This window comes from Haliotis rubra, unplaced genomic scaffold (assembly GCF_003918875.1).
Source record: "Haliotis rubra isolate DU_JTF1 unplaced genomic scaffold, ASM391887v1 Scf22, whole genome shotgun sequence".
In the NCBI taxonomy this organism is placed as follows: Eukaryota; Metazoa; Mollusca; class Gastropoda; order Lepetellida; family Haliotidae; genus Haliotis; species Haliotis rubra.
In genome coordinates this window covers 1,697,664-1,721,054 of record NW_025766225.1, presented here as the reverse complement: position 1 = coordinate 1,721,054, position 23,391 = coordinate 1,697,664, and the positions used below count along the sequence as shown (strand labels likewise).

Sequence of the window (23,391 nt, the reverse complement as noted above, 5' to 3'; positions counted from 1 at the left end):
ATGGCTTCGACGGGTCTTTTGCCCACGAGTCTGGTGACATCGTTGTTGATGACATCCATGATTAAATCCTGCGAGTATTGGTGCGAGAACAGACGTTTGGCTAGGGTGCGATTAAATCTCTTAACGATGGCTTGGCTACGGTGAGCTCCCGCTATACCTCGTCTCACCTGGACATCGTGCTTGGCCAGCAGCTGACACGGCTCCCATGAACTCGCATCCGGGATCGACTTGCAATACGGCAGGCCAGGTCAAACGACAGCGTTTGTATATGCGTTCAGAGGCTTTGGCGACTTCATTCGAATCTTTGGTCATCAACAGTTCAGCTTCATTGTAGCGGCTGGCTACGTCCATGACGGTCAGGGCATACTTGTAGGTTTTGTGCCTCACCCTGTCGTGAGGGAGAAACAGGAGGTTGGCTTGGTGGATGCGATTCGGCGTTGAAATGTCGAATTGTCTTCTCGGGAGGTATCGAGGCGCCGGCAGGTGGACTTGCCAGATGGCTTGTTTTTTAAGCCAGGCTTGGCTTTCTCTTCCGAGACTCGAGCGGCTTTGGCGAGTTTTGGGATGGCAACCGCGCCTTTCATGTACCCACGCGGGCTGTAATAAATTTTCTCCATGACATATGTACGCATGTGTGCGTAAGCGTTCAATTATTCGATACGCTCGCACGTGTGTGTGTCCGTACGGTGTAAGTGGTGACTCCATAGTTTCGTGTCCATGGGAGACAGCGAGGTCTTGTTGATTCTCAGTCCGTATATCCTGTGTCCGTCGCTTCTCAGCATGTTCATTTGGTGTTTGAACGTTTTTTTCTTGAACAGGGCTTCCTTGAATCTGGCGTGCTTGATGTGTTTTTTCATCACGTGTTTTTTCACGCCTTTTGCCTTTCAGATTTCAGACACGGAGTGGCAGGGTTGATGGGATTGACCCTTAACGTAAAGCATTGAAAAATTCTAGCCGAAGCAAAGTTAAACAGGATAGACGATCATATTTCCACTGCCCTCACAAACTCTAAAGTCTCCGAAGAAGAGTTTCGTTTGGTGCTATCAGAAATAACAAAATATCACAGAATGAAACAAGAGATTTGGACCAAGTCTCGTAAAAATGCCTTCATTTGCAAAGACGAGAATATTGTTTCCATAGAACAAGGGAAGCAACGGCCGACAAGCCTTCATTACGAAAAACCAAACAAATCATAGGAGATTCACAATAAACTGTTTCGTGGACATCAACATAATGTAGCCAGCTGGCCAGCCAGCTCAGCGAGCTGTAGGTGAATAGCCGAGCTGAGACACACACACTGCGACTCGCCCACAGCGCTCGCTCGGTGCTACTGAGACGGCAGCGAGGCGACCCCCGGGATGAACTGCTGAGAGATGCGTTTCATTCAACTTCAGACATCTGTAGCCTCGCTAGTCAGCCGGCCGTGCATCATCATAGGCGAGCCGAGACACACACGCACACACACACCTATACTCGTCCACGGCGCTCGCTCAAAGCAACGCCCGAGACGGTAGCAAGGTGATGACTGCCAAGACCTGCGTTTCATTCACCTACAGACAGCTCACACATAGCTACAAGTACGTCCTAACGAGATGGTAGCAAGGCAGATCAGTGGAACTGCCGAGAGCTGCGTTTCATTCGGCTGAAAACACCTCTCGCCTCGATAATATATAACAAGTACGACGTTGGATTGTTAGCCTTTCGCCAGACCGACCCAATGCTAACTAAAAGTGATTATTTCCTAAACTATTTAACCGATTTTCGTGAAATTTTGCATGCATCTCGGCAGATGGTTACGCTATAGCAAAACGGCATTGGGAACACTCTCGATGACTTCATTAGATTAATTAAGACTTAATTACGACAAAAAGTTGAACATTTTGCCTTTTCCCGACCGACCCCATGCTCCCTTAAAAGTCAATATTTCAGAACCTATTCGACCGATTTTCATCAAATTTTGCATGCACTTCAGTAGTAGTATACACAATGGGGCTACGGGATTAGGGACTTCCTGGTCCCGTAGCCCCATTGTGTATACTACTTGTATTATCAAACTGTGCTACACTTAGGCAAAACAGTAACAGAGTCGTTGGGGGCGTTGATTGCATGTGTTCACCTTATGACGCGCAGGTAAGACACGTCACCCATGTCTGTTGCATGTTCTGTCATATTGATCTGTACATAAAGATCAGAGTGACAAGAATCTCTACACAAAGGTGTATGGAAAGAGTGGTGACTTCAACGTTCCAAGAGCCAAGTATCCGTTTGTATTGAGCGATATTCCAGCAGCTGCAGGCTTTTAGTGCTGTCTTCATTTAACAGCTTTTGAGGTACAATCGAGTATGCTCTTTCCACGAAGGTTTCAAAGAGCGCCTTACGACTCGTGCTCAGAACTTTTTAGATCATTGTTACATCACTCAAGGCATCAGTAATACTTTCAAAACGTCCATGGTTGACATGTGGAGGAAAGTAGTTACGCATCAGTGACCAATGTATTGACTTATGAAATACCCAATGTTTATTACTTCTAGTACCCTATGTTCCTGTGTTTATAGGAAACAGTTGACTTGCCTTTGCATGTGTTTGTGACTGGTGCCACCGGTGCGGCAGGATACGCTCACCTGGGCGAACACCTGGCACCACCTCTGTTTGATACTTATTCATAAACACATACATTATTCATAATGTGTTCGGAATCGTAAAATCGACTCTGCTTTTAGAATATGGAAATGCTTTTGTCGCTGCCCTATAAACCCCCCGATGACATATCGTGCATTCAAGCTGTCAGAACCAGCGTCCGTGTATAATGGAGATGTAACCTTTTCTGGATTAAAGCGGTTTATTAACCCTTCAGTATTAACTACACTGACTGACTGACTGAGTTTGGTTTTACGCCGTTTTTAGCAATATTCCAGCAACATCACGGCGGGGCACACCAGAAATGGGCTTCACACATTGTACCCATGTTGGGATTCGAACCCGGGTCTTCGGCGTGACGAGCTAACGCTTTAACCATTAGGCTACCCCACCGCCCCCTTTTTTAACTACAAGAAGTGGTTTTACACTGGTTTAATATTTACAAGAAAGTCAGCATTCCAACGATGATTTACACGACCTTGCCCTTGAACTTACCCTTGGTGTTTGATGTTATTGAAGATTTCTGGTGTATTGTTGACATCTCAACATGATGGGGGCGTGGTCTGAGTATATGGTGAACTAACTTACAATACAGATTAGGGACATTTTACATATGTCAGAAGTTCTTATTCAATAGTCCCTAACCTTAATCCACGTGGAAATTATATACGAAATCATTAACCATGTTAATTTTATGTCGACTATGTAGGTGAGTCCCGCACCTTTATACAGCAGTATCAGTCTATCCCCTTACATGTCATGACTAAACTCAGTGAATGAGTGAGTGAGTGAGGTAGTTGAGTTTTACGCCGCACTCAGCAATATTCCAGCTATATGGAGGCGATCTGTAAATAATCGAGCCTGGACCAGATAATCCAGTGATCAACAGCATGAGCATCGATCTGCGCAAAAGGGAATCGATGACATGTGTCAACCAAGCGACCACCCGATCCCGTTAGTCGCCTCTTACGACAAGCATAGTCGCCTTTTGTGGCAAGCATGGGTTGCTGAAGACCTATTCTAACCCGGATCTTCACGGGTCCAGTGAATGAATGAATGAATGAATGAGTGAATGTTACTACTAAAATACTGTGGAACAAACTCCCATCTGTAAAAGAAACACGCACAGTGATATATTATGACCCTTTTTCATTCGTAGACATTTAATTGAATAGTAAAGAAGAAACGTAGTCTAAAATTTAGTTAAAACACCAACGATACAGAATTAAAGAAAATGAAAAAGATAAACAACCGCAAATCCAACTACTTCAGCAACAAAAAGGTGACGGATTTTGAAAGGTCGTGATGTAGAATCATTTTAAAGGTACAGTATATGTGCTTTAATATCGTTGTTATTTCAGGGCCACCAACAAAATAGATCAATCATATCATGCTTAAATGAAGCTCAGAATATTTAAATTCGCTTGGTGACATGAAAAGATGTCGCACGAAATATTGTACGTGCGCTTCTGGAAATAATTCAAGCTCCTCACAGCATTGTAGCCCATTCGCGGAGTTTCTATACAGTGTCAAGGACAGATAACTCCAAAAACCTAATTTGCCGGTAAGCCGCATGTGGCACAGATAGGCGTACGAGATCTCAAATTGTTATCATGGCAGCATCATTCAAGCCGGTCACTCATGTTATATTCGACATGGATGGATTGTTATTAGGTAACGTTCTGTACATTGTCGTGCATTTAATCTTTGTGATTTACAGATAATAGTGAGGTTAGCCGAGAGCCACTATCAGGTATGTACAACGGAATGAAAGGTCTGTGACATCCCAGCATAGTATTGACTTAAGGTGGTACAGTTGCATATTTTCGTGGTTAATTGACAGCCTACGCTGATGGTAGATTCTGCAGTGGTATTTGCCTATTGTGTATGGCTGATATTTCAGATTGTAACATGCTGACACACTGGTATGAAAGTTCCTGTCCAGTTTGTGTGGTGCAAGATACGGGGGCATTTCATCAGTCAGCGGACCCGTCAAGATCCGGGTTAGAGTTAGTTTTGAACAACCCATACTTGTCGTAAGAGGCGACTAACGGGATCGGGTGGTCAGACTCACTGACTTGGTTGACACATGTCATCGTATCCCAATTGCGAAGATTGATGCCCATGATGTTGATCACTGGATTGTCTGCCCCAGACTGGCTTATTTACAGACCATATGTATCTGTAATATTCCTGAGTGCAGGGTAAAACTAAACTCAGTCAATCCTGAGGCAGGACGCGTGATTTGTTGGTAAATGTACGTACGTACGTACGTAAACATAGAAAAACATACCTGCAACGTATATGTATATGTACTACTTCTACTAGTATTACTACAGTCAGCCCCAATTACTTGGTTGTTTGAATGTCAGTGTATCCCAAACAACTCGATATAATTGTACGTAATATCAAGTGCTGGTTGAAGACATAATACCTTTATTAATATTAACGTCCGTGTTTTTGTAACAATGTTTCAGGGCTGTGTCTTGCCATGACTATTTACAGGCCGTCGACATCCATCGTCAACCTCATAACATTTCAACTTCTGTTCCAGACACTGAGCGTCTGTACTCCGTGGCCACACAAAACGTCCTGGACGTGTACGGCAAAACATTCACATGGGAGATAAAAGCAAAGCAGATGGGTCGGAAGCAGGATGAAAGTGCTCTGATAATGATTGGTGAGTTTGTGAAAGAACATGGCTAATTGTAGCGTGAGAGGGCAACCTTGGCATCTGTTTGCCTGCACATCTGACAGTGGTTGACCTTCCTCTGAAACCAAGGGGTGTTGGATGCTCAGTGTTTACGTGATTCAGTTGTCGTGCTGAAAGCCTGGGTTTGAATCCCCATGCACACAGTGTTCACTGTGAAGCCCAATTGTCAACTGCTACAATGTTGTCAGAAGTGTTCCCACCCTGTATGTTCATCCTTCAACCCATCAGTGAAAAGTAGTGTTTAAAATGTTTGTCCTCTGAAACCATAATGTCGTGAAGCTGAAACACGGATGATCTCAGCAATGGTTTTGCTTTCAATTGTCATCAACCTATTACTAAAGACTGACTGACTGAGTATGGTTTTACACCGTTTTTAGCAATATTCCAGCAATGTCATGGCAGGGGACACCAGAAATGGGCTTCACACATTGTGGGGAATCGAACCTGGGCCTTCAGCGTGATGAGTGAACGCTTTAAGCACTAGGCTACCCCACCGCCCCTGTTACTAAAGCAGTACACCATGATATATATATATATATATCAGTTGTCATTTTCGTCCTTTCCTTGGCTATTTGTTTTATAAATGTGTAATTTGCTATATACATGATATGAACAATAACATAGGGTGAATTCATTTAGTTATTAGTGCAAGTAGTTTCTTTTGTAGTTTGATCTTGTCTTGACCTTCAGCCTCTACATACTTCTTTTAGAGATCAATGATGTGTATGTCTAACAGAAACCTTACTCATCGGGTGAGCTACAGTGCCTGGTGATGTACCTTTACTGTTGCTGTGTTGTAGATGAGCTGAATCTGCCATTGACTGTGAAAGAGCTCAATGAGAAGTTGGGCAAGGAGCACGAAAAAGTGTTCCCCACAGTGGACTTTCTCCCAGGTCAGTAGTTTAGAGAGTAACTTTGGCTGTAGCTTGGGGAGTAGCTCAGGCTGTAGCTTGGGGAACTCAGGCAGTAGCTTGGGGAGTAGCTCAGGCAGTAGCTTGGGGAGTAGCTCAGGCTGTAGCTTGGGGAGTAGCTCAGGCTGTAGCTTGGGGAGTAGCTCAGGCTGTAGCTTGGGGAGCTCAGGCAGCTGTAGCTTGGGGAGTAGCTCAGGCAGTAGTTTGGGGAGTAGCTCAGGCTGTAGTTTGGGGAGTAGCTCAGGCTGTAGTTTGGGGAGTAGCTCAGGCAGTAGTTTGGGGAGTAGCTCAGGCAGTAGTTTGGGGAGTAGCTCAGGCAGTAGTTTGGGGAGTAGCTCAGGCTGTAGTTTGGGGAGTAGCTCAGGCTGTAGTTTGGGGAGTAGCTCAGGCTGTAGTTTGGGGAGTAGCTCAGGCTGTAGTTTGGGGAGTAGCTCAGGCTGTAGTTTGGGGAGTAGCTCAGGCTGTAGTTTGGGGAGTAGCTCAGGCTGTAGTTTGTAGCTTAGCTTGGCAGTAGCTCAGGCTGTAGTTTGGGGAGTAGCTAGCTCAGGCTGTAGTTTGGGGAGTAGCTCAGGCTGTAGTTTGGGGAGTAGCTCAGGCTGTAGTTTGGGGAGTAGCTCAGGCTGTAGTTTGGGGAGTAGCTCAGGCTGTAGTTTGGGGAGTAGCTCAGGCTGTAGTTTGGGGAGTAGCTCAGGCTGTAGTTTGGGGAGTAGCTCAGGCTGTAGTTTGGGGAGTAGCTCAGGCTGTAGCTTGGGGGTAGTAGCTCAGGCTGTAGCTGTGGGGAGTAAGCTCAGGCTGTAGTTTGGGGAGTAGCTCAGGCAGTAGTTTGGGGAGTAGCTCAGGCAGTAGTTTGGGGAGTAGCTCAAGCTGTAGTTTGGGGAGCTCAGGCAGTAGCTCAGGCTGTAGTTTGGGGAGTAGCTCAGGCAGTAGTTTGGGGAGTAGCTCAGGCTGTAGTTTGGGGAGTAGCTCAGGCTGTAGTTTGGGGAGTAGCTCAGGCTGTAGTTTGGGGAGTAGCTCAGGCTGTAGTTTGGGGAGTAGCTCAGGCTGTAGTTTGGGGAGTAGCTCAGGCTGTAGTTTGGGGAGTAGCTCAGGCTGTAGTTTGTAGCTTGGGTAGTAGGGGAGTAGCTCAGGCTGTAGTTTGGGGGGAGTAGCTCAGGCTGTAGTTTGGGGAGTAGCTCAGGCTGTAGTTTGGGGAGTAGCTCAGGCTGTAGTTTTGGGAGTAGCTCAGGCTGTAGTTTGGGGGGAGTAGCTCAGGCTGTAGTTTGGGGAGTAGCTCAGTAGCTGTAGTAGCTCAGGCTGTAGTTTGGGGAGTAGCTCAGGCTGTAGCTTGGGGAGTAGCTCAGGCTGTAGTTTGGGGAGTAGCTCAGGCTGTAGTTTTCAGGGGGAGTAGCTCAGGCTGTAGTTTTGGGGAGTAGCTCAGGCAGTAGCTTGGGGAGTAGCTCAGGCTGTAGCTTGGAGTAGGCAGTCAGGCAGTAGCTTGGGTAGTAGCTCAGGCTGTAGCTTGGGGAGTAGCTCAGGCTGTAGCTACAGGGGAGTAGGCAGTACAGGGCTTCAGTAGCTCAGGCTGTAGTTTGGGGAGTAGCTCAGGCTGTAGCGCCTCGGCTGCCTTGAAGCTACAGCCCTGAGCTACTGCTTCAAGCTACTCCCCAAGCTGACCTGAGCTGCTGCTTAAAGCTGCTCCCCAAACTACAGCCTGAGCTGCTGCCTGAGCTGCTCCTGAGGCTACAGCCTCAGCCACTGCCCAGGCTGCTCCTGAACTATTGCCTCAGCTGCTGCCCAAGCTTCTCCAGGCTACGGCCTCGGCTGCTGTGGCTGCTCCTGGGCTGTTGCCTCAGCTGCTGCCCAAGCTACTCCACAAAACTATTGCCTCGGCTGCTGCCCAGGCTACAGCCTGGGCTGCTGCCTGAGCTGCTCCCCAAGCTACAGCCTGAGCTGCTGCCCAGGCCTCAAACTACAGCCTCAGCTGCTGTGAAGCTCCTGAGCTTCTGGCCTCAGCTCCCAAGCCTATCCTGGCTACAGCTACGGCCTCAGCTAAACTGCCTCAGCTACTGCCACACAGCCTACTACTGCCTAAGCCTTGCCAAAACTACTCCTGAAACTACAATCAGCTACTGCCAAGCTACTCCTGAAACTACAGCCTCAGCTACTGCCCAAACTACTCAAACTACAGGCCTCAGCTACTGCCAAGCTACTCACTGCCTCCCAGCCTCAGCTACTGCCCAAGCTGCTCCTCAGGCTGGCTGCTTGAAAGCTTCTCCTGAAACTACAGCCTCAGCTGCTTGAAGCCACTGAAGCTGACCTCGGCTACTGCTTGAAGGCATCACAAAACTACAGCCTCAGCTACTGCTGAAGGCTGCAGGCCACTGCTGGGGCTGCTCCACAAACAGCCTCAGCTACTGCCAAGCTACTCCACAAAATGTTGCACTCAGCTACTTAAATGCCTCAGCTACTGCCCAAACTACTTGCCTCAGCTGCTGCCCCAAGCTGCTCCCCAAACTACAGCCTCAGCTACTGCCCCAAACTGCTCCCCAGGCTACAGCCTGAGGCTACTGCTTGAAGCTGCTCTCTGAGGCTACTGGCCTGAGCTACTCAAACTACTAGCTGAGGGACTGAGGGCTGTAGCAGACAGTAGCTGAGGTTGTGGGAGCAAACATGAACAGCATGAATATGAGTGGCTGCACTGGCTGAGACTGTAATTTGAGGAGTGCTGGGCATCACTGAAAAACTATGTGGGCTGTAGTTTGGGAGTAGCTGGGCAGTAGCTAGAGGCTGAGCTGTGATTGGGCAGTAGCTGAGCTGTGGTTTATTAGAGTAAGCAGAGCAGTAGCTGAGGCTGTAGTTTAATGGAGTAGCTCAGACTGTAACTTGGGCTGTAGTTTCAGGGAGTAGCTTCAACATGCTGAGAGCTGAGGCTGTAGATTGGGCAGTAGCTCAGGCTGTAGTTTGTGGAGTAGCTTAGGCAGTAGCTGAGGCAATAGTTTGTGGAGTAGCTTGGGCTGTAGCTGAGGCTGTAGTTTGTGGAGTAGCTTGGGCAGTAGCTGAGGCTGTAGTTTGTGGAGTAGCTTGGGCTGTAGCTCAGGCTGTAGTTTGGGGAGAAGCTTGGGCAGTAGCTGAGGCAATAGTTTGTGGAGTAGCTTAGGCAGTAGCTGAGGCTGTAGTTTGGGGAGTAGCTTGGGCTGTAGCTGAGGCTGTAGTTTGTGGAGTAGCTTGGGCTGTAGCTCAGACTGTAGTTTGTGGAGTAGCTTGGGCTGTAGCTGAGGCTGTAGTTTGTGGAGTAGCTCAGACTGTAGCTTAGGCTGTAACTTGGGCTGTAGTTTGGGGAGTAGTTTGGGCTGTAGCTGAGGCTGTAGTTTGTGGAGTAGCTCGGACTGTACCTTGGGCTGAAGCTGAGGCTGTAGTTTGTGGAGCAGCTGAGGCTGTAGTTTGGGGAGTAGCTGAGGCTGTAGTTAGGGCAGTAACTGAGGCTGTAGTTAGGGCAGTAGCTGAGGCTGTAGTTTGGGGAGTAGCTTAGGCAGTAGCTGAGGCTGTAGTTTGTGGAGTAGCTCAGACTGTAGCTCAGGCTGTAGTTTGGGGAGAGCTTTGGCAGTAGTTTGGGAGTAGCTCAGGCTGTAGTTTGGGCAGTAGCTGAGGCTGTAGTTTGTGGAGTAGCTTGGGCAGTAGGTGAGGCTGTAGTTTGTGGAGTAGCTCAGACTGTAGCTTAGGCTGTAGTTTGGGGAGGAGCTTTGGCAGTAGCTGAGGCTGAGGCTGTAGATTGGGCAGTAGCTGAGGCTGTAGTTTGTGGAGTAGCTTGGGCAGTAGCTGAGGCTGTAGTTTGTGGAGTAGCTCAGACTGTAGCTTGGGCTGTAGCTCAGGCTGTAATTTGGGGAGTAGTTTGGGGAGTAGCTTGAGCTGTAGCTTGGGCTGTAGCTTGGGGAGTAGCTTAGGCAGTAGCTGAGGCTGTAGTTTGTGAAGTAGCTCAGACTGTAGCTTGCAGTAGCTCAGGCTGTAGCTCAGGCTGTAGTTTAGTTGCTCAGGCTGTAGTTTGGGGAGTAGCTCAAGGAGGCTGTAGTTTGGGGAATAAGCTCAGGCTGTAGTTTGGGCAGTAGCTCAGGCTGTAGTTTGGGGAGTAGCTCAGGCTGTAGTTTAGAGAGTAAGGAGGGCTGAAGCTCAGGCTGTAGTTTGGGGAGTAGCTCAGGCTGTAGCTTGGGCTGTAGCTCAGGCTGTAGTTTGGGAGTAGCTCAGGCTGTAGCTTGGGCTGTAGTTTGGGCAGTAGCTCAGGCTGTAGTTTGTAGCTCAGGCTGTAGCTTTGGCAGTAGCTCAGGCTGTAGTTTGGGCAGTAGCTTCTGAGGCTGTAGTTTGGGGAGTAGCTTGGGCTGTAGTTTGGGCAGTAGCTGAGGCTGTAGTTTGTGAAGTAGCTCAGACTGTAGCTTGGGCTGTAGCTCAGGCTGTAGTTTGGGTAGTTTGGGCTGTAGCTTTGGGAGTAGCTCAGGCTGTAGTTTAGCTGAGGCTGAGGCTGTAGTTTGGGCAGTAGCTCAGGCTGTAGTTTGGGGAGTAGCTTGGGCAGTAGCTGAGGCAATAGTTTGTGGAGTAGCTTGGGCAGTAGCTGAGGCTGTAGTTTGGGGAGTGACTTGGGCAGTAGCTCAGGCTGTAGTTTGTGGAGAAGCTTGGGCAGTAGCTGAGGCAATAGTTTGTGGAGTAGCTTGGGCTGTAGCTGAGGCTGTAGTTTGGGGAGTAGCTTGGGCAGTAGCTGTGGCTGTAGTTTGGGGAGAAGCTTGGGCAGTTTAGGAGTAGTTCAGGCTGTAGTTTGGCTGTAGTTTGTAGCTGTAGTTTGGGCAGTAGCTCAGGCTGTAGTTAGGGCTGTAGTTTGGGCTGTAGTTTGGGCAGTAGCTCAGGCTGTAGTTTGGGGAGAAGCTCAGGCAGTAGCTTGGGCAATAGTTTGGGAAGTGCTCAGGCAGTAGCTGAGGCTGTAGTTTGCAGGAGAAGTTTGGGCAGTAGCTGGCTGTAGTTTGGGAGAAGCTCAGGCTGTAGTTTGGGCAGTAGCTCAGGCTGTAGTTTGGGGGAGTAGCTCAGGCTGTACCTCAGGCTGTAGTTTGGGCTGTAGCTGTGGCTGTAGCTCAGGTGGAGTAGCAGGCAGTAGCTGGGCTGTAGTTTGTGGGGTAGCAGGCAGTAGCTCAGGCTGCAGGGGGAGAAAGCTGTAGTTTGCAGTAGCTGAGGCAATAGTTTGTCAAGTAGCTCAGGCTGTAGCTGAGGCTCATACTGTATTTTGTGGAGTAAGCTTCAGGCTGTAGCTGAGGCTGTAGTTTCAGGCAGTAGTTTGGGCTGTACCTCAGGCTGTAGTTTGTCAGGAGTAGCTTGGGCTGTAGCTCAGGCTGTAGTTTGGGGAGTAGCTTGGGCTGTAGCTCAGGCTGTAGTTCAGGCTGTAGCTCAGGGAGTAGTTTGGGCAGTATCTGAGGCTGTTGTTTGGGAAAAGCTTGGGCTGTAGCTCAGGCTGTAGTTTTAGTAGTTTGTAGGGCTGTAGCTTGGGCTGTAGCTCAGACTGTAGTTTGGGGAGTAGCTCAGGCAGTAGCTCAGACTGTTGTTTGGGCTGTAGCTTAGGCTGTAGCTCAGACTGTAGTTTGTGGAGTAGCTTAGGCTGTAGTTTGGGCAGTAGCTCAGACTGTAGTTTGTGGAGTAGCTTGGGCTGTAGCTCAGACTGTAGTTTGTGGTGTAGCTTGGGCTGTAGCTCAGGCTGTAGCTCAGACTGTAGTTTGTGGTGTAGCTTGGGCTGTAGCTCAGGCTGTAGCTCAGGCTGTAGTTTGGGCTGTAGCTCAGGCTGTAGTTTGTGGAGTAGCTTGGGCAGTAGCTCAGACTGTAGTTTGTGGAGTAGCTTGGGCTGTAGCTCAGGCTGTAGTTTGGGCTGTAGCTCAGGCTGTAGTTTGTGGAGTAGCTTGGGCAGTAGCTCAGACTGTAGTTTGTGGAGTAGCTTGGGCTGTAGCTCAGGCTGTAGTTTGTGGAGTAGCTTGGGCAGTAGCTCAGGCTGTAGTTTGTGGAGTAGCTTGGGCTGTAGCTCAGGCTGTAGTTTGGGCTGTAGCTCAGGCTGTAGTTTGTGGAGTAGCTTGGGCAGTAGCTCAGGCTGTAGTTTGTGGAGTAGCTTGGGCAGTAGCTCAGGCTGTAGTTTGGGGAGTAGCTTGGGCTGTAGCTCAGGCTGTAGCTTGGGGAGTAGCTTGCTCAGGCTGTAGCTCAGGCTGTAATTTGGGGAGTAGTTTGGGGAGTAGCTGAGGCTGTAGTTTGGGGAATAGCTTGGGCTGTAGTTTGGGCAGTAGCTCAGGCTGTAGTTTGTGGAGTAGCTTGGGCAGTACCTCAGGCTGTAGTTTGTGGAGTAGCTTGGGCAGTAGCTGAGGCTGTAGTTTAGGGAGTAGCTCAGACTGTAGCTTGGGCTGTAGCTCAGGCTGTAATTTGGGGAGTAGCTTGGGCTGTAGCTTGGGCTGTAGCTTGGGCAGTAGCTGAGGCTGTAGTTTGGGGAGTAGCTTTGGCAGTAGCTGAGGCTGTAGCTCAGGCAGTAGCTGAGGCTGTAGTTTGGGGGAGTAGTTTTGGGAGTAGCTTGGGCTGTAGTTTGGGCAGCAGCTCAGGCTGTAGTTTGGGGAGTAGCTGAGGCTGTAGTTTGGGGAGTAGCTTGGGCTGTAGTTTGGGCAGTAGCTCAGGCTGTAGTTTGGGGAGTAGCTTTGGCAGTAGTTGAGGCTGTAGCTCAGGCAGTAGCTGAGGCTGTAGTTTTTGGGAGTAGCTTGGGCTGTAGTTTGGGCAGCAGCTCAGGCTGTAGTTTGGGGAGTAGCTTTGGAAGTAGCTTGGGCAGTAGGTTGGCCAGTAGCTTAGGTAGTAGCTGAGGCTGTAGCTTGGGGAGTAGCTTGGAATGAGGTTTGGGGAATAGCTTAGGCAGTAGCTCATGCTGTAGCTTAGGGTAGGCTGAAATATAATGGGAAATGTTATGGTCGCTTCACCGGTATATTTAGTTAGTATTTCTTATCTTTGTGTGAACGACTGATGATCTATGTTTGTTTGAGAAGATTTGTACATACATTGTTGTCAGGGGCTGAGAGACTAGTGAGACATCTTCACAAACACAACATTCCCATTGCCGTGGCAACAGGATCTACGGGCTACAACTACGAGCTGAAAGTAACCAATCACAAGCAGTTTTTCAGTCTCTTCAGCCACATCGTGTTGAGCAGTGATGACCCTGAGGTCAAGAACGGTAAACCGGCACCAGACTGTTTCATCATAGCTGCAAAAAGATTTAAAGATAGTCCGGGGCCAGAGAAGGTAAAAATAACATAGATACTTGATCCCGTTTCTGTCTGTCTTTTTCTTCCATTAAAGATATCGGTGGAGTGAAAACAAGCCATATCTCACGGAGCGAAGGACATTGTATCTCATTGCTTTGCAAAGCATGTGGCATCTTGAGTTGAATGCATGTCATGGTATTGTAGTTGCATGGGTCTAGTAAAAACAACTACTCACTCACTCACTGTTGTTCCAGTGCCTTGTGTTTGAAGACGCTGCTAACGGGCTGATCGCTGGCCATGGTGCAGGGATGCAGGTTATCTGGGTGCCCGACCCTCGAGCTGACCAAACTCCATTCAAGGACACTGCCAACCAAATCCTGACCTCCTTGGAAGAATTCAAACCCGAGGACTTTGGTCTCCCTCCTTATGATAGTTGACGATAGATCCCGCCATTAGGACTGCCAGGAACTTAGACCACATATCGAGGCTCTCCTCCCGGGAAATACTATTAAAGTCACATGTTATGTGTATTGGCTCACTTGCATCAATGGTACAAGTGAGATTTTTACTGTTTGTCCCTTGTTGTGGATTAGCTCCTCTTCACAGATATTTGATGGTTGATTCAAAAATCACATCGTTCATTGTCCAGTGTGAGATATTCCATTCTATTTGCTGTTCCAGTTTTAGACCTTCTGTTCTCCTGTCATCAGCTCAAGTCATTGTCCATGCATTTCTCTATAACATGTATGTAGGTTCGTTAAACACTGGGGCGGTTGGGTAGCCTAGTGGTTAAAGTGTTGGCTCGTCACTCCGAAGACCCGGGTTCGTTTCCCCACATGGGTACAATGTGTGAAGCCCATTTTTGGTGTCCCCTGCCGTGATATTGCTGGAATATTGCTAAAAGCGGCTTAAAACTAAACTTCACTCACTCACTTGTTAAACACATAGATATTTTGGAGAACTACAATTATTTGATTCCTTTGCAAAAAGAAAGTGGCAATGGAATCTAGAAAACGATTTTGCAAGCACATGGATGAGTTTGTAAGTACTGAACTGACCTGCTATTATCATCGCCAGCAGCATGGGCCCCGTTTCGCAAAGCTATCGTAACGCTACGACTGTCATAAGTCAATGTTACAGTATAGGAGGTACAACAGTCGCAGCACTACGATAATTTTGTGAAATGTGACCTTGGTTCACAAAGAGATATTAAAGTTAAGGCAATCTTAACTCCCATACTTTTATCATATACCACCGACAGTCCAAGTGCTTTGTGGAATATCACATAGTGTGATAAAGCAGAGTTCCTTGACTTGTGCTCAACAAATTCCTGTTTGAACATCTTAGCCTTCAATTGTAAGGCAGCCCCCATTGTCTAGTGGATAGGATCTTGTAGTTATCTACAAACAAATCCCCATGCAGATATGTAGTTCCAGGAACCATGCATGCACTTAAGGAATCAAATGTTTCCGTGTGGTAAACAGTCCAGAAAGATGATATGGCTGACTTGATGGTTATAGTTCAAAAAGATTAAAAGTCCATATTCCTCTTTTCTATGTTCTCAATATAAAAAAACCCCATTGTTTTCCTTTTTCATCTCATAGTGAAAAAATACACATTTTTGGAGATTTTTGGAGATTTTTTGCAGAGTATCTTAAATTCAGCTTTTCTTGCTGCAAATAATTTCAAACATAGATTAGGTGAGCTACAGATCTGTGGTGCTGGGTTTAGAGTCTATTCAGGGATGTACATAATTTTAACGTGGATTTGTTTAAAGGCTGTGTATTTTAGGTTGATTTGAAACAGGTTAAGTAGAATCTTGGGAGTGTGTGTTATTATAACTTGCCTTGAAATTACGTCAGTGATGATCCAATTTGTTGCTTGTGTTTTAGAATACTATAATGCATTTTTATTTGAAGATTTACGGGTTTGATTTCTCAAGTATTGAATAAAACAGGGCGATGTTTATAATTCAATATAATTGTGTTTTAGCAACTGTTTTATGGGTATAATTGAAAAAAATCAGATATCCCATCATCTGTCATTTGTTTGACATTTTAAAAAATGACTTGATGGCTAAAAATTGTATACATTTGTATATGCAATTTTCCCCCACTTGTAAAATATATCTCACGGTCTATGGTTTATAAGCATATGTTAAAGTCATTTTGACATGTATTTTTATATCAATAAACTTACTATATACCTGAAGAATGTGTTCATATGTTGTTTATTGTATAAAAGGGCGCAATGGGCGAGCTGGCTAAGGCGCCAGGCTAGTGATCCAGCGAGGTTGAGGTGTCAGGATCGAGCCCACCTGTGACCGGGTGTAAAAACCTTGGAGTCAGCATTGTGTGCAGACTCTTTCAGTGTTGTCACAACCCCTAGTTTACAGTACACAACCCTGTGCACTTAAAAGAACCCACGAATCTGTTGGTATATGACCAGATGGTGGCCACAAGAATACGTGCAAACACCTAGTTGCAGGTACAGCAACGTACAGTGAACTTGGACAAAGTACTGTGACAATGTGTCCCAGTCCACCCAGCTGTGAATGGGTACCTCATTAGGATGAGAAAGCCACAATAACTCGGTGCGCCTAGTGGCTGCAAGAGTTGTATACTCCCCAGGGAGTTGAGATTGACAATACGACGTGCTGTTGAGATTTACATCCAATGATCGAATGAAAATATACCAGCGCCTTGAGCATGCACTAGTTGCCTGGATATGTGTGCTGTAGAAATATCCTATAATAATAATAATACATTCCATGCTGAGTTTAGCTACTGTGTGTATTGTAGCACGTATATTACTGAAAGTGAAAAATGTCGTATATTTTTATATTTGGAATCGAACGTGAAACAAAATAGAAATGCATTAGAGAACCGTCATATCGAGGTAACACATCAGAGTTACCCCCCTTTGATTGTTTTTCGTTATTACATTCGTGAAAGGGTTTTAAATGCTTATAAGTAATGGAGCAAAGGATGCTTCATTTATTTGCGAAGTTATTACACCAGTGGATTTCCGATTTTTACAGAACAATTTCCTTTCATTTCAGATGCCTGTCGAAATTTGAAAAAAATGTTTGAAGATGAAAAATGTATTGTGAAGAATTATAGCAATAAAAACATCCGTCAATAAAAAATCATCTCCGAGAAATTGCCTATCGTCTATTCTCATCAGTCTTTCGTGTATTGGCACATTTCAAATTTAAAGTGATATCTCTAGGTTTTAAATTTCAGCGAAGAGATTAAAACATTTTTTTTTCTCGCGAGTAAACTGTTTCTCGGGTATCATGGACAAGGACCTTTCGTCCGTCCAGGAAATCCCTAGTACGTGCATTGGGTCTCAACCAGCCTTTTTCCCCATAAAGTTTAATTTGCTACTAAGATCTATAATGAGATTAAACTTAGAAAAGGTCAGAAGTTAACACAAAACTAAAATAATTGGTGTTGATTGTTACTTGGATCGTGATATTTTAATTCGCTGCCTTGGTCTAAAGTCTTACCGCGTTATAACGAGGACTGACTGAGGTATGTGATCTGTTTGACATACAACGACCAAAGGTTCTTCCTAAAGCAGCCCAAAGAGTCGCCTTTAGATATAAGCAAAGGGTGACATCCCGGGTTATCAAAACGTGTCTGGTTATTTCAAAGGTTGCTGGAATAAGATTGATTTTCTTACAGCTCAAGTTGACCAAGAGCGCCTTGGCTTGGAGTGAGTGAGTGAGTGAGTATGGTTTTACGTCGCATTTAGCAATATTCCTGCAATATCATTGCGGGGGACACCAGAAATGGGCTTCACACATTGTACCCATGTGGGAATCGAACCCTGATCTTCGGCGTGACGAGCGAACGCTTTAACCACTTGGCTACCCAACCGCCGCCTGAAACAAGGATTAGACGTGGGGTTCAGATCCTAGGCATGTAAAGTCGATCACCAAAGCAGAATTTCTGTCAAGCTTTGTGGAATATACTTAGAAATAATACATCCATTGTAGAATAACGCTAAAGCAACACTGTCCAGGGTCTGTTAGACAGTCTAGATATTGTGTATATGAATAAAATGTATTGTCTTCCTGTTGCATCTCAAAAGTGTTACGACATTACAAATAGAGAATACTACACTCGGTCTCATTACATACGAATTATACGAAACTCGTGACCTTCCTATGGTTTCTATGGTTTACATGCATTAAATTGACAAAATAGTGTATTTTTGTTATTGTTATGGTTTCACACCGAAACCGGTTTCATAAAGAGGTTGCGGAAGAATTTTGTTCTGTAGTCACTTTTGCATGACGTCACACTGTATTGACGTCACTAAGCCATTCTCGTCTGTCCCCTTGGTAACCGACGTCACGATGCACGTCAGTTGTCATCGCCTCGTACAGCTTCCTACAGTAAACTACTCCGTAGCACCATTTACTTGGTTTGCGGTTGCTTCACTCGGCTAACATCACAGGTGGAAACATTGCGTTTATGTTTTTCGACGGATATATTGTCTCAGTTCGACTCACAATTATACAGTGATACGGCAACGTTCGCAATGTTTACATTCCCACACTGCATATAATTTGTAGAATGAATGAATTCACGTGTTTGTTATGAATGAACAAGTAGTTCCGTCACAACGTGACCTAATTGAGAGGTCATCGGTTATCCAATCAAATCGTTAGAATCTCAGGTCAAGTCGTTACGACACAGGTTAACCCGATACGACACTCGTGTGACGTACGAGATTAGTATGCAACTACCCATACGTTGACCACGTGGGTAATAAAACGTATTACGACATCTGAAATCACATACAAGAGTAATACATCTCCGAGGTGTTACGACACCTCAAATGTATTGCGACATTACAAACGTACTCCGACATCTCAAACATATTACGACATCTCACACGTGTTACGGCATTACTAACGTATTTCGACATCTCGTTACGACATCGCAGACTGGAGGGAGGGTTTTTCAAACTATCGTGTTTAAACCATCGCTGGTGTCAACCGCCATGGAATTGATGGAAAACCTCCACCATAACACCATACGTACTGACAGGATCTGTGTATCCTGGGCTCGAACACTCCTGAGCCTACACAGAGCTGCAGTAGTTTCCAATCAACTAATCGATTCGAACCTCTGCTTGACGGGCTGACACGGAGGATTTCCTGCGCGTGGGTGTGATGGGTGACTTGACATTTAAATCTCAAATTTAAAATGACAGAAACGAGTGAGATATTTCTTTCTTGAACATTCAAACTCGTCCAAATGAGATCTTTGTTCTCGCGACCACTAAACAAAGATCAGAGACCATCACGTTACAGTTAAAGACAGCATGGCCTTTCATCCTATCAGTCGGAACGTCATGACATTCGGATTGTGTTTTCTAGTCATGCAACCTCGAAATTGTTAACGCTGTCTTGCGAATGACATTTTTCGCTATAATGGGACAAACAGGAACTAGTGCCATTCGACCATCCTGTAGACATTCCAGAATTCTATTTTGTTCATATTCACATTTTAAATTGATATTTTTTAAAGCAAATCCTGGAAGTTGTCAGTTAGAAACATGTACGGTAGGGTTAAAGAAAGCTGTTTTCTGATTGGCTAATGGCTAATGTTTTTGTTAATCATGTCGTTGGTAGGTCAAAGTTCATGAAAGGTCTGACGTGACTTTGCAATGGGAGCCTTCAATTCCGTATACAACGCCTGCGAGCAGTAAGATCTAATTTAATCTAATTCAGTCTAATGAGATTGGTTTGAGTCTTTTACCAGGAGAATGTCAAACCATTTGTTTTGTAATGGTTTGAAGTTTCATTACTACACACAGTGAAATAAAGTCACCTCGACACATACTCTCTCCGAAAAGAAACGCAAATTTAATTAATGGAAGGCCATGTATAAAATGAGACATGTTGTCCTCAAAGAGATTGTTAAAACGCATATAGAACTAAATAGCACGTGGGGCAATTTGTCAAACACGACCGTAGGCGTGAACTCACAATCGGAGACAAGAATTGCGTGATACCATTTCACAGTTGGAGTAATGAATGACATTGAGAAATTTGTTTTCTAATATGATCTAAAACTCATTAAAGAAGCCTAAACGATCTTACTATTTTAATTTTGCGAGAACATTGGTTGCCACTACAAATTGCAGTCACTCAATTATTCGCGCTATCTTAATCGGCAAGTAAACACCGCTGTAGGCGGCCAATATCGCCGAACCTGGACCCGGAATAGTCTCTGAACATGGTTGCCGATGGTTCTTCGGCTACATTTGGAATATTTTCATCTATTATAGAGTTTTATGGCCGTCTGGCAAAAATAGAATAACTCATTTATGAATTAAATTGTTGTGTTTGCTTTGTATGTGAAGCAAATAGGGTTCGATTTAGACCTGATTTGTAAGTCTATTAAATCTTCAAATATGATTTGGTAGCTGGTCGACTGAGCATGGAACGGCTACAAGAAATTAGAACAGATTTTGCCAAATTATTTGAACGGTGTAGTGATCGTATACGGGAATGTGGATTTTCAATAAAAATAATATCAGCTTTGATTGAATGAGATCGATGTGATCACAGATTTAGCTCAACTGTTTATATTTTCTTCGTTGTTTAACCACTGACAAACATAGTTGTTTATTTGTTGTTGAAAGACGCAATCAGCAATAGTCTAGTTATATGACGGCGGTTTGTATATGATCAGGTCTGGACAAAGCAAACCGGTGATTGATATTTGAACAAAGCCCCGCACCATCCAACTACGTTATGACGCAATCAAGCAGTTTAAGTGTTTGTGTGCATACGTGCATATGTGCATACGTACATACGTGCATACTTGCATACTTGCATGTCTTTGACCCAACCTGCCCATGCGTTACTCCCATAATAAGGAGTTATTCCAGGCCGGGCAGTATAGAGAGAGGGTTATAGAAGTTGGACTACTAAGTAAGACTACTTCAGAGGAACAATAATCATCCCTGATTACTTCAGAGGACCAGAATCACCACGGAGTACTTCAGAGGACCAGAATCATCACGGAGTACTTCAGAGGACCAGAATCACCACGGAGTACTTCAGAGGACCAGAATCATCACGGAGTACTTCAGAGGACCAGAATCACCATGAAGTACTTCAGAGGACCAGAATCACCATGAAGTACTTCAGAGGACCAGAATCATCATGAAGTACTTCAGTGGACAAAAATCATCATGAAGTACTTCAGAGGACCAGAATCACCACGTAGTAGTACATAGGACCAGAACCATCATGAAGTACTTCAGCGGACAAGAATCATCATGAAGTACTTCAGAGGAACAGAATCATCATGGAGTACTTGAGAGGACCAGAACAATCATGAAGTACTTCAGAGGACCAGAATCATCATGGAGTACTTCAGAGGACCAGAATCATCATGAAGTACTTCAGAGGACCAGAATCATCATGGAGTACTTCAGAGGACCAGAATCATCCCGGAATACTTCAGAGGAACAGACTCACCATGAAGTACTTCGGAGGAACAGAATTACCATGAGGTACTTCAGAGGACCAGAATCATCATGGAGTACTTCAGAGGACCAGAATCATCATGGAGTACTTCATAGGACCAGAATCATCACGGAGTAGTTCAGAGGACCAGAATCATCATGAAGTAGTTCAGAGGACCAGAATCACCACGGAGTACTTCAGAGGACCAGAATAATCACGAAGTACTTCAGAGGGCCAGAATCATCACGAAGTACTTCAGAGGACCAGAATCATCACGAAGTACTTCATAGGACCAGAATCACCATGAAGTACTTCAGAGGACCAGAATCACCATGAAGTACTTCAGAGGACCAGAATCATCATGAAGTACTTCAGTGGACAAGAATCATCATGAAGTACTTCAGAGGACCAGAATCACCACGTAGTAGTTCAGAGGACCAGAACCATCATGAAGTACTTCAGCGGACAAGAATCATCATGAAGTACTTCAGAGGAACAGAATCACCATGAAGTACTTCAGAGGAACAGAATCATCATGGAGTACTTGAGAGGACCAGAATCATCATGGAGTACTTCAGAGGACCAGAATCATCACGGAGTACTTCATAGGACCAGAATCATCATGAAGTAGTTCAGAGGACCAGAATCATCACGGAGTACTTCAGAGGACCAGAATAATCACGAAGTACTTCAGAGGACCAGAATCATCACGAAGTACTTCATAGGACCAGAATCACCATGAAGTACTTCAGAGGACCAGAATCACCATGAAGTACTTCAGAGGACCAGAATCATCATGAAGTACTTCAGAGGACCAGAATCACCACGTAGTAGTTCAGAGGAGCAGAACCATCATGAAGTACTTCAGCGGACAAGAATCATCATGAAGTACTTCAGAGGAACAGAATCACCATGAAGTACTTCAGAGGAACAGAATCATCATGGAGTACTTCAGAGGACCAGAATCATCACGGAGTACTTCAGAGGACCAGAATCATCATGAAGTAGTTCAGAGGACCAGAATCATCACGGAGTACTTCAGAGGACCAAAATAATCACGAAGTACTTCAGAGGACCAGAATCAGCATGGAGTACTTCGGAGGAACAGAATCCCCATGAAGTACTTCAGAGGAACAGAATCACCATGAAGTACTTCAGAGGACCAGAATCATCATTAAGTAGTTCAGAGGACCAGAATCACCATGAAGTACTTCATAGGACCAGAATCATCATGAAGTACTTCAGCGGACCAGAATCATCATGAAGTACTTCAGAGGACCAGAATCACCATGAAGTACTTCAGAGGACCAGAATCACCACGGAGTACTTCAGAGGACCAGAATCATCACGGAGTACTTCATAGGACCAGAATCACCATGAAGTACTTCAGAGGACCAGAATCACCATGAACTACTTCAGAGGACCAGAATCATCATGAAGTACTTCAGTGGACAAGAATCATCATGAAGTACTTCAGAGGACCAGAATCACCACGTAGTAGTTCAGAGGACCAGAACCATCATGAAGTACTTCAGAGGACCAGAATCACCACGGAGTACTTCAGAGGACCAGAATCATCACGGAGTACTTCATAGGACCAGAATCACCATGAAGTACTTCAGAGGACCAGAATCACCATGAACTACTTCAGAGGACCAGAATCATCATGAAGTACTTCAGTGGACAAGAATCATCATGAAGTACTTCAGAGGACCAGAATCACCACGTAGTAGTTCAGAGGACCAGAACCATCATGAAGTACTTCAGCGGACAAGAATCATCATGAAGTACTTGAGAGGAACAGAATCACCATGAAGTACTTCAGAGGAACAGAATCATCATGGAGTACTTGAGAGGACCAGAATCATCATGGAGTACTTCAGAGGACCAGAATCATCACGGAGTACTTCAGAGGACCAGAATCATCATGAAGTAGTTCAGAGGACCAGAATCATCACGGAGTACTTCAGAGGACCAGAATAATCACGAAGTACTTCAGAGGACCAGAATCATCACGAAGTACTTCATAGGACCAGAATCACCATGAAGTACTTCAGAGGACCAGAATCACCATGAAGTACTTCAGAGGACCAGAATCATCATGAAGTACTTCAGTGGACAAGAATCATCATGAAGTACTTCAGAGGACCAGAATCACCACGTAGTAGTTCAGAGGACAAAAATCATCATGGAGTACTTCAGAGGACCAGAATCATCATGGAGTACTTGAGAGGACCAGAATCATCATGGAGTACTTCAGAGGACCAGAATCATCACGGAGTACTTCAGAGGACCAGAATCATCATGAAGTAGTTCAGAGGACCAGAATCATCACGGAGTACTTCAGAGGACCAAAATAATCACGAAGTACTTCAGAGGACCAGAATCAGCATGGAG

General features: G+C 45.4%; 1 protein-coding gene across 1 annotated transcript; it reads left to right on the top strand.

The window, feature by feature from the left end:
- Positions 1-4,181: 4,181 nt before the first annotated feature.
- On the top strand, positions 4,182-15,510 carry LOC124277296 (pseudouridine-5'-phosphatase-like). Its single transcript, XM_046712947.1, has 5 exons — positions 4,182-4,311; positions 5,192-5,317; positions 6,151-6,243; positions 13,301-13,533; positions 13,751-15,510. The coding sequence occupies exons 1-5, from the start codon at positions 4,251-4,253 to the stop codon at positions 13,931-13,933; spliced, it is 696 nt and encodes a 231-aa protein (XP_046568903.1). The 5' UTR covers positions 4,182-4,250; the 3' UTR covers positions 13,934-15,510.
- Positions 15,511-23,391: the final 7,881 nt, after the last annotated feature.

Excerpts from the sequence above, each read along its gene's own strand:
- LOC124277296 (XM_046712947.1), top strand. The coding sequence starts at position 4,251 with ATGGCAGCATCATTCAAGCCGGTCACTCATGTTATATTCGACATGGAT. Across the intron at positions 4,312-5,191 it reads CATGGATGGATTGTTATTAG|ACACTGAGCGTCTGTACTCC; the intron begins GTAACGTTCTGT and ends CTTCTGTTCCAG. Across the intron at positions 5,318-6,150 it reads AAGTGCTCTGATAATGATTG|ATGAGCTGAATCTGCCATTG; the intron begins GTGAGTTTGTGA and ends GCTGTGTTGTAG.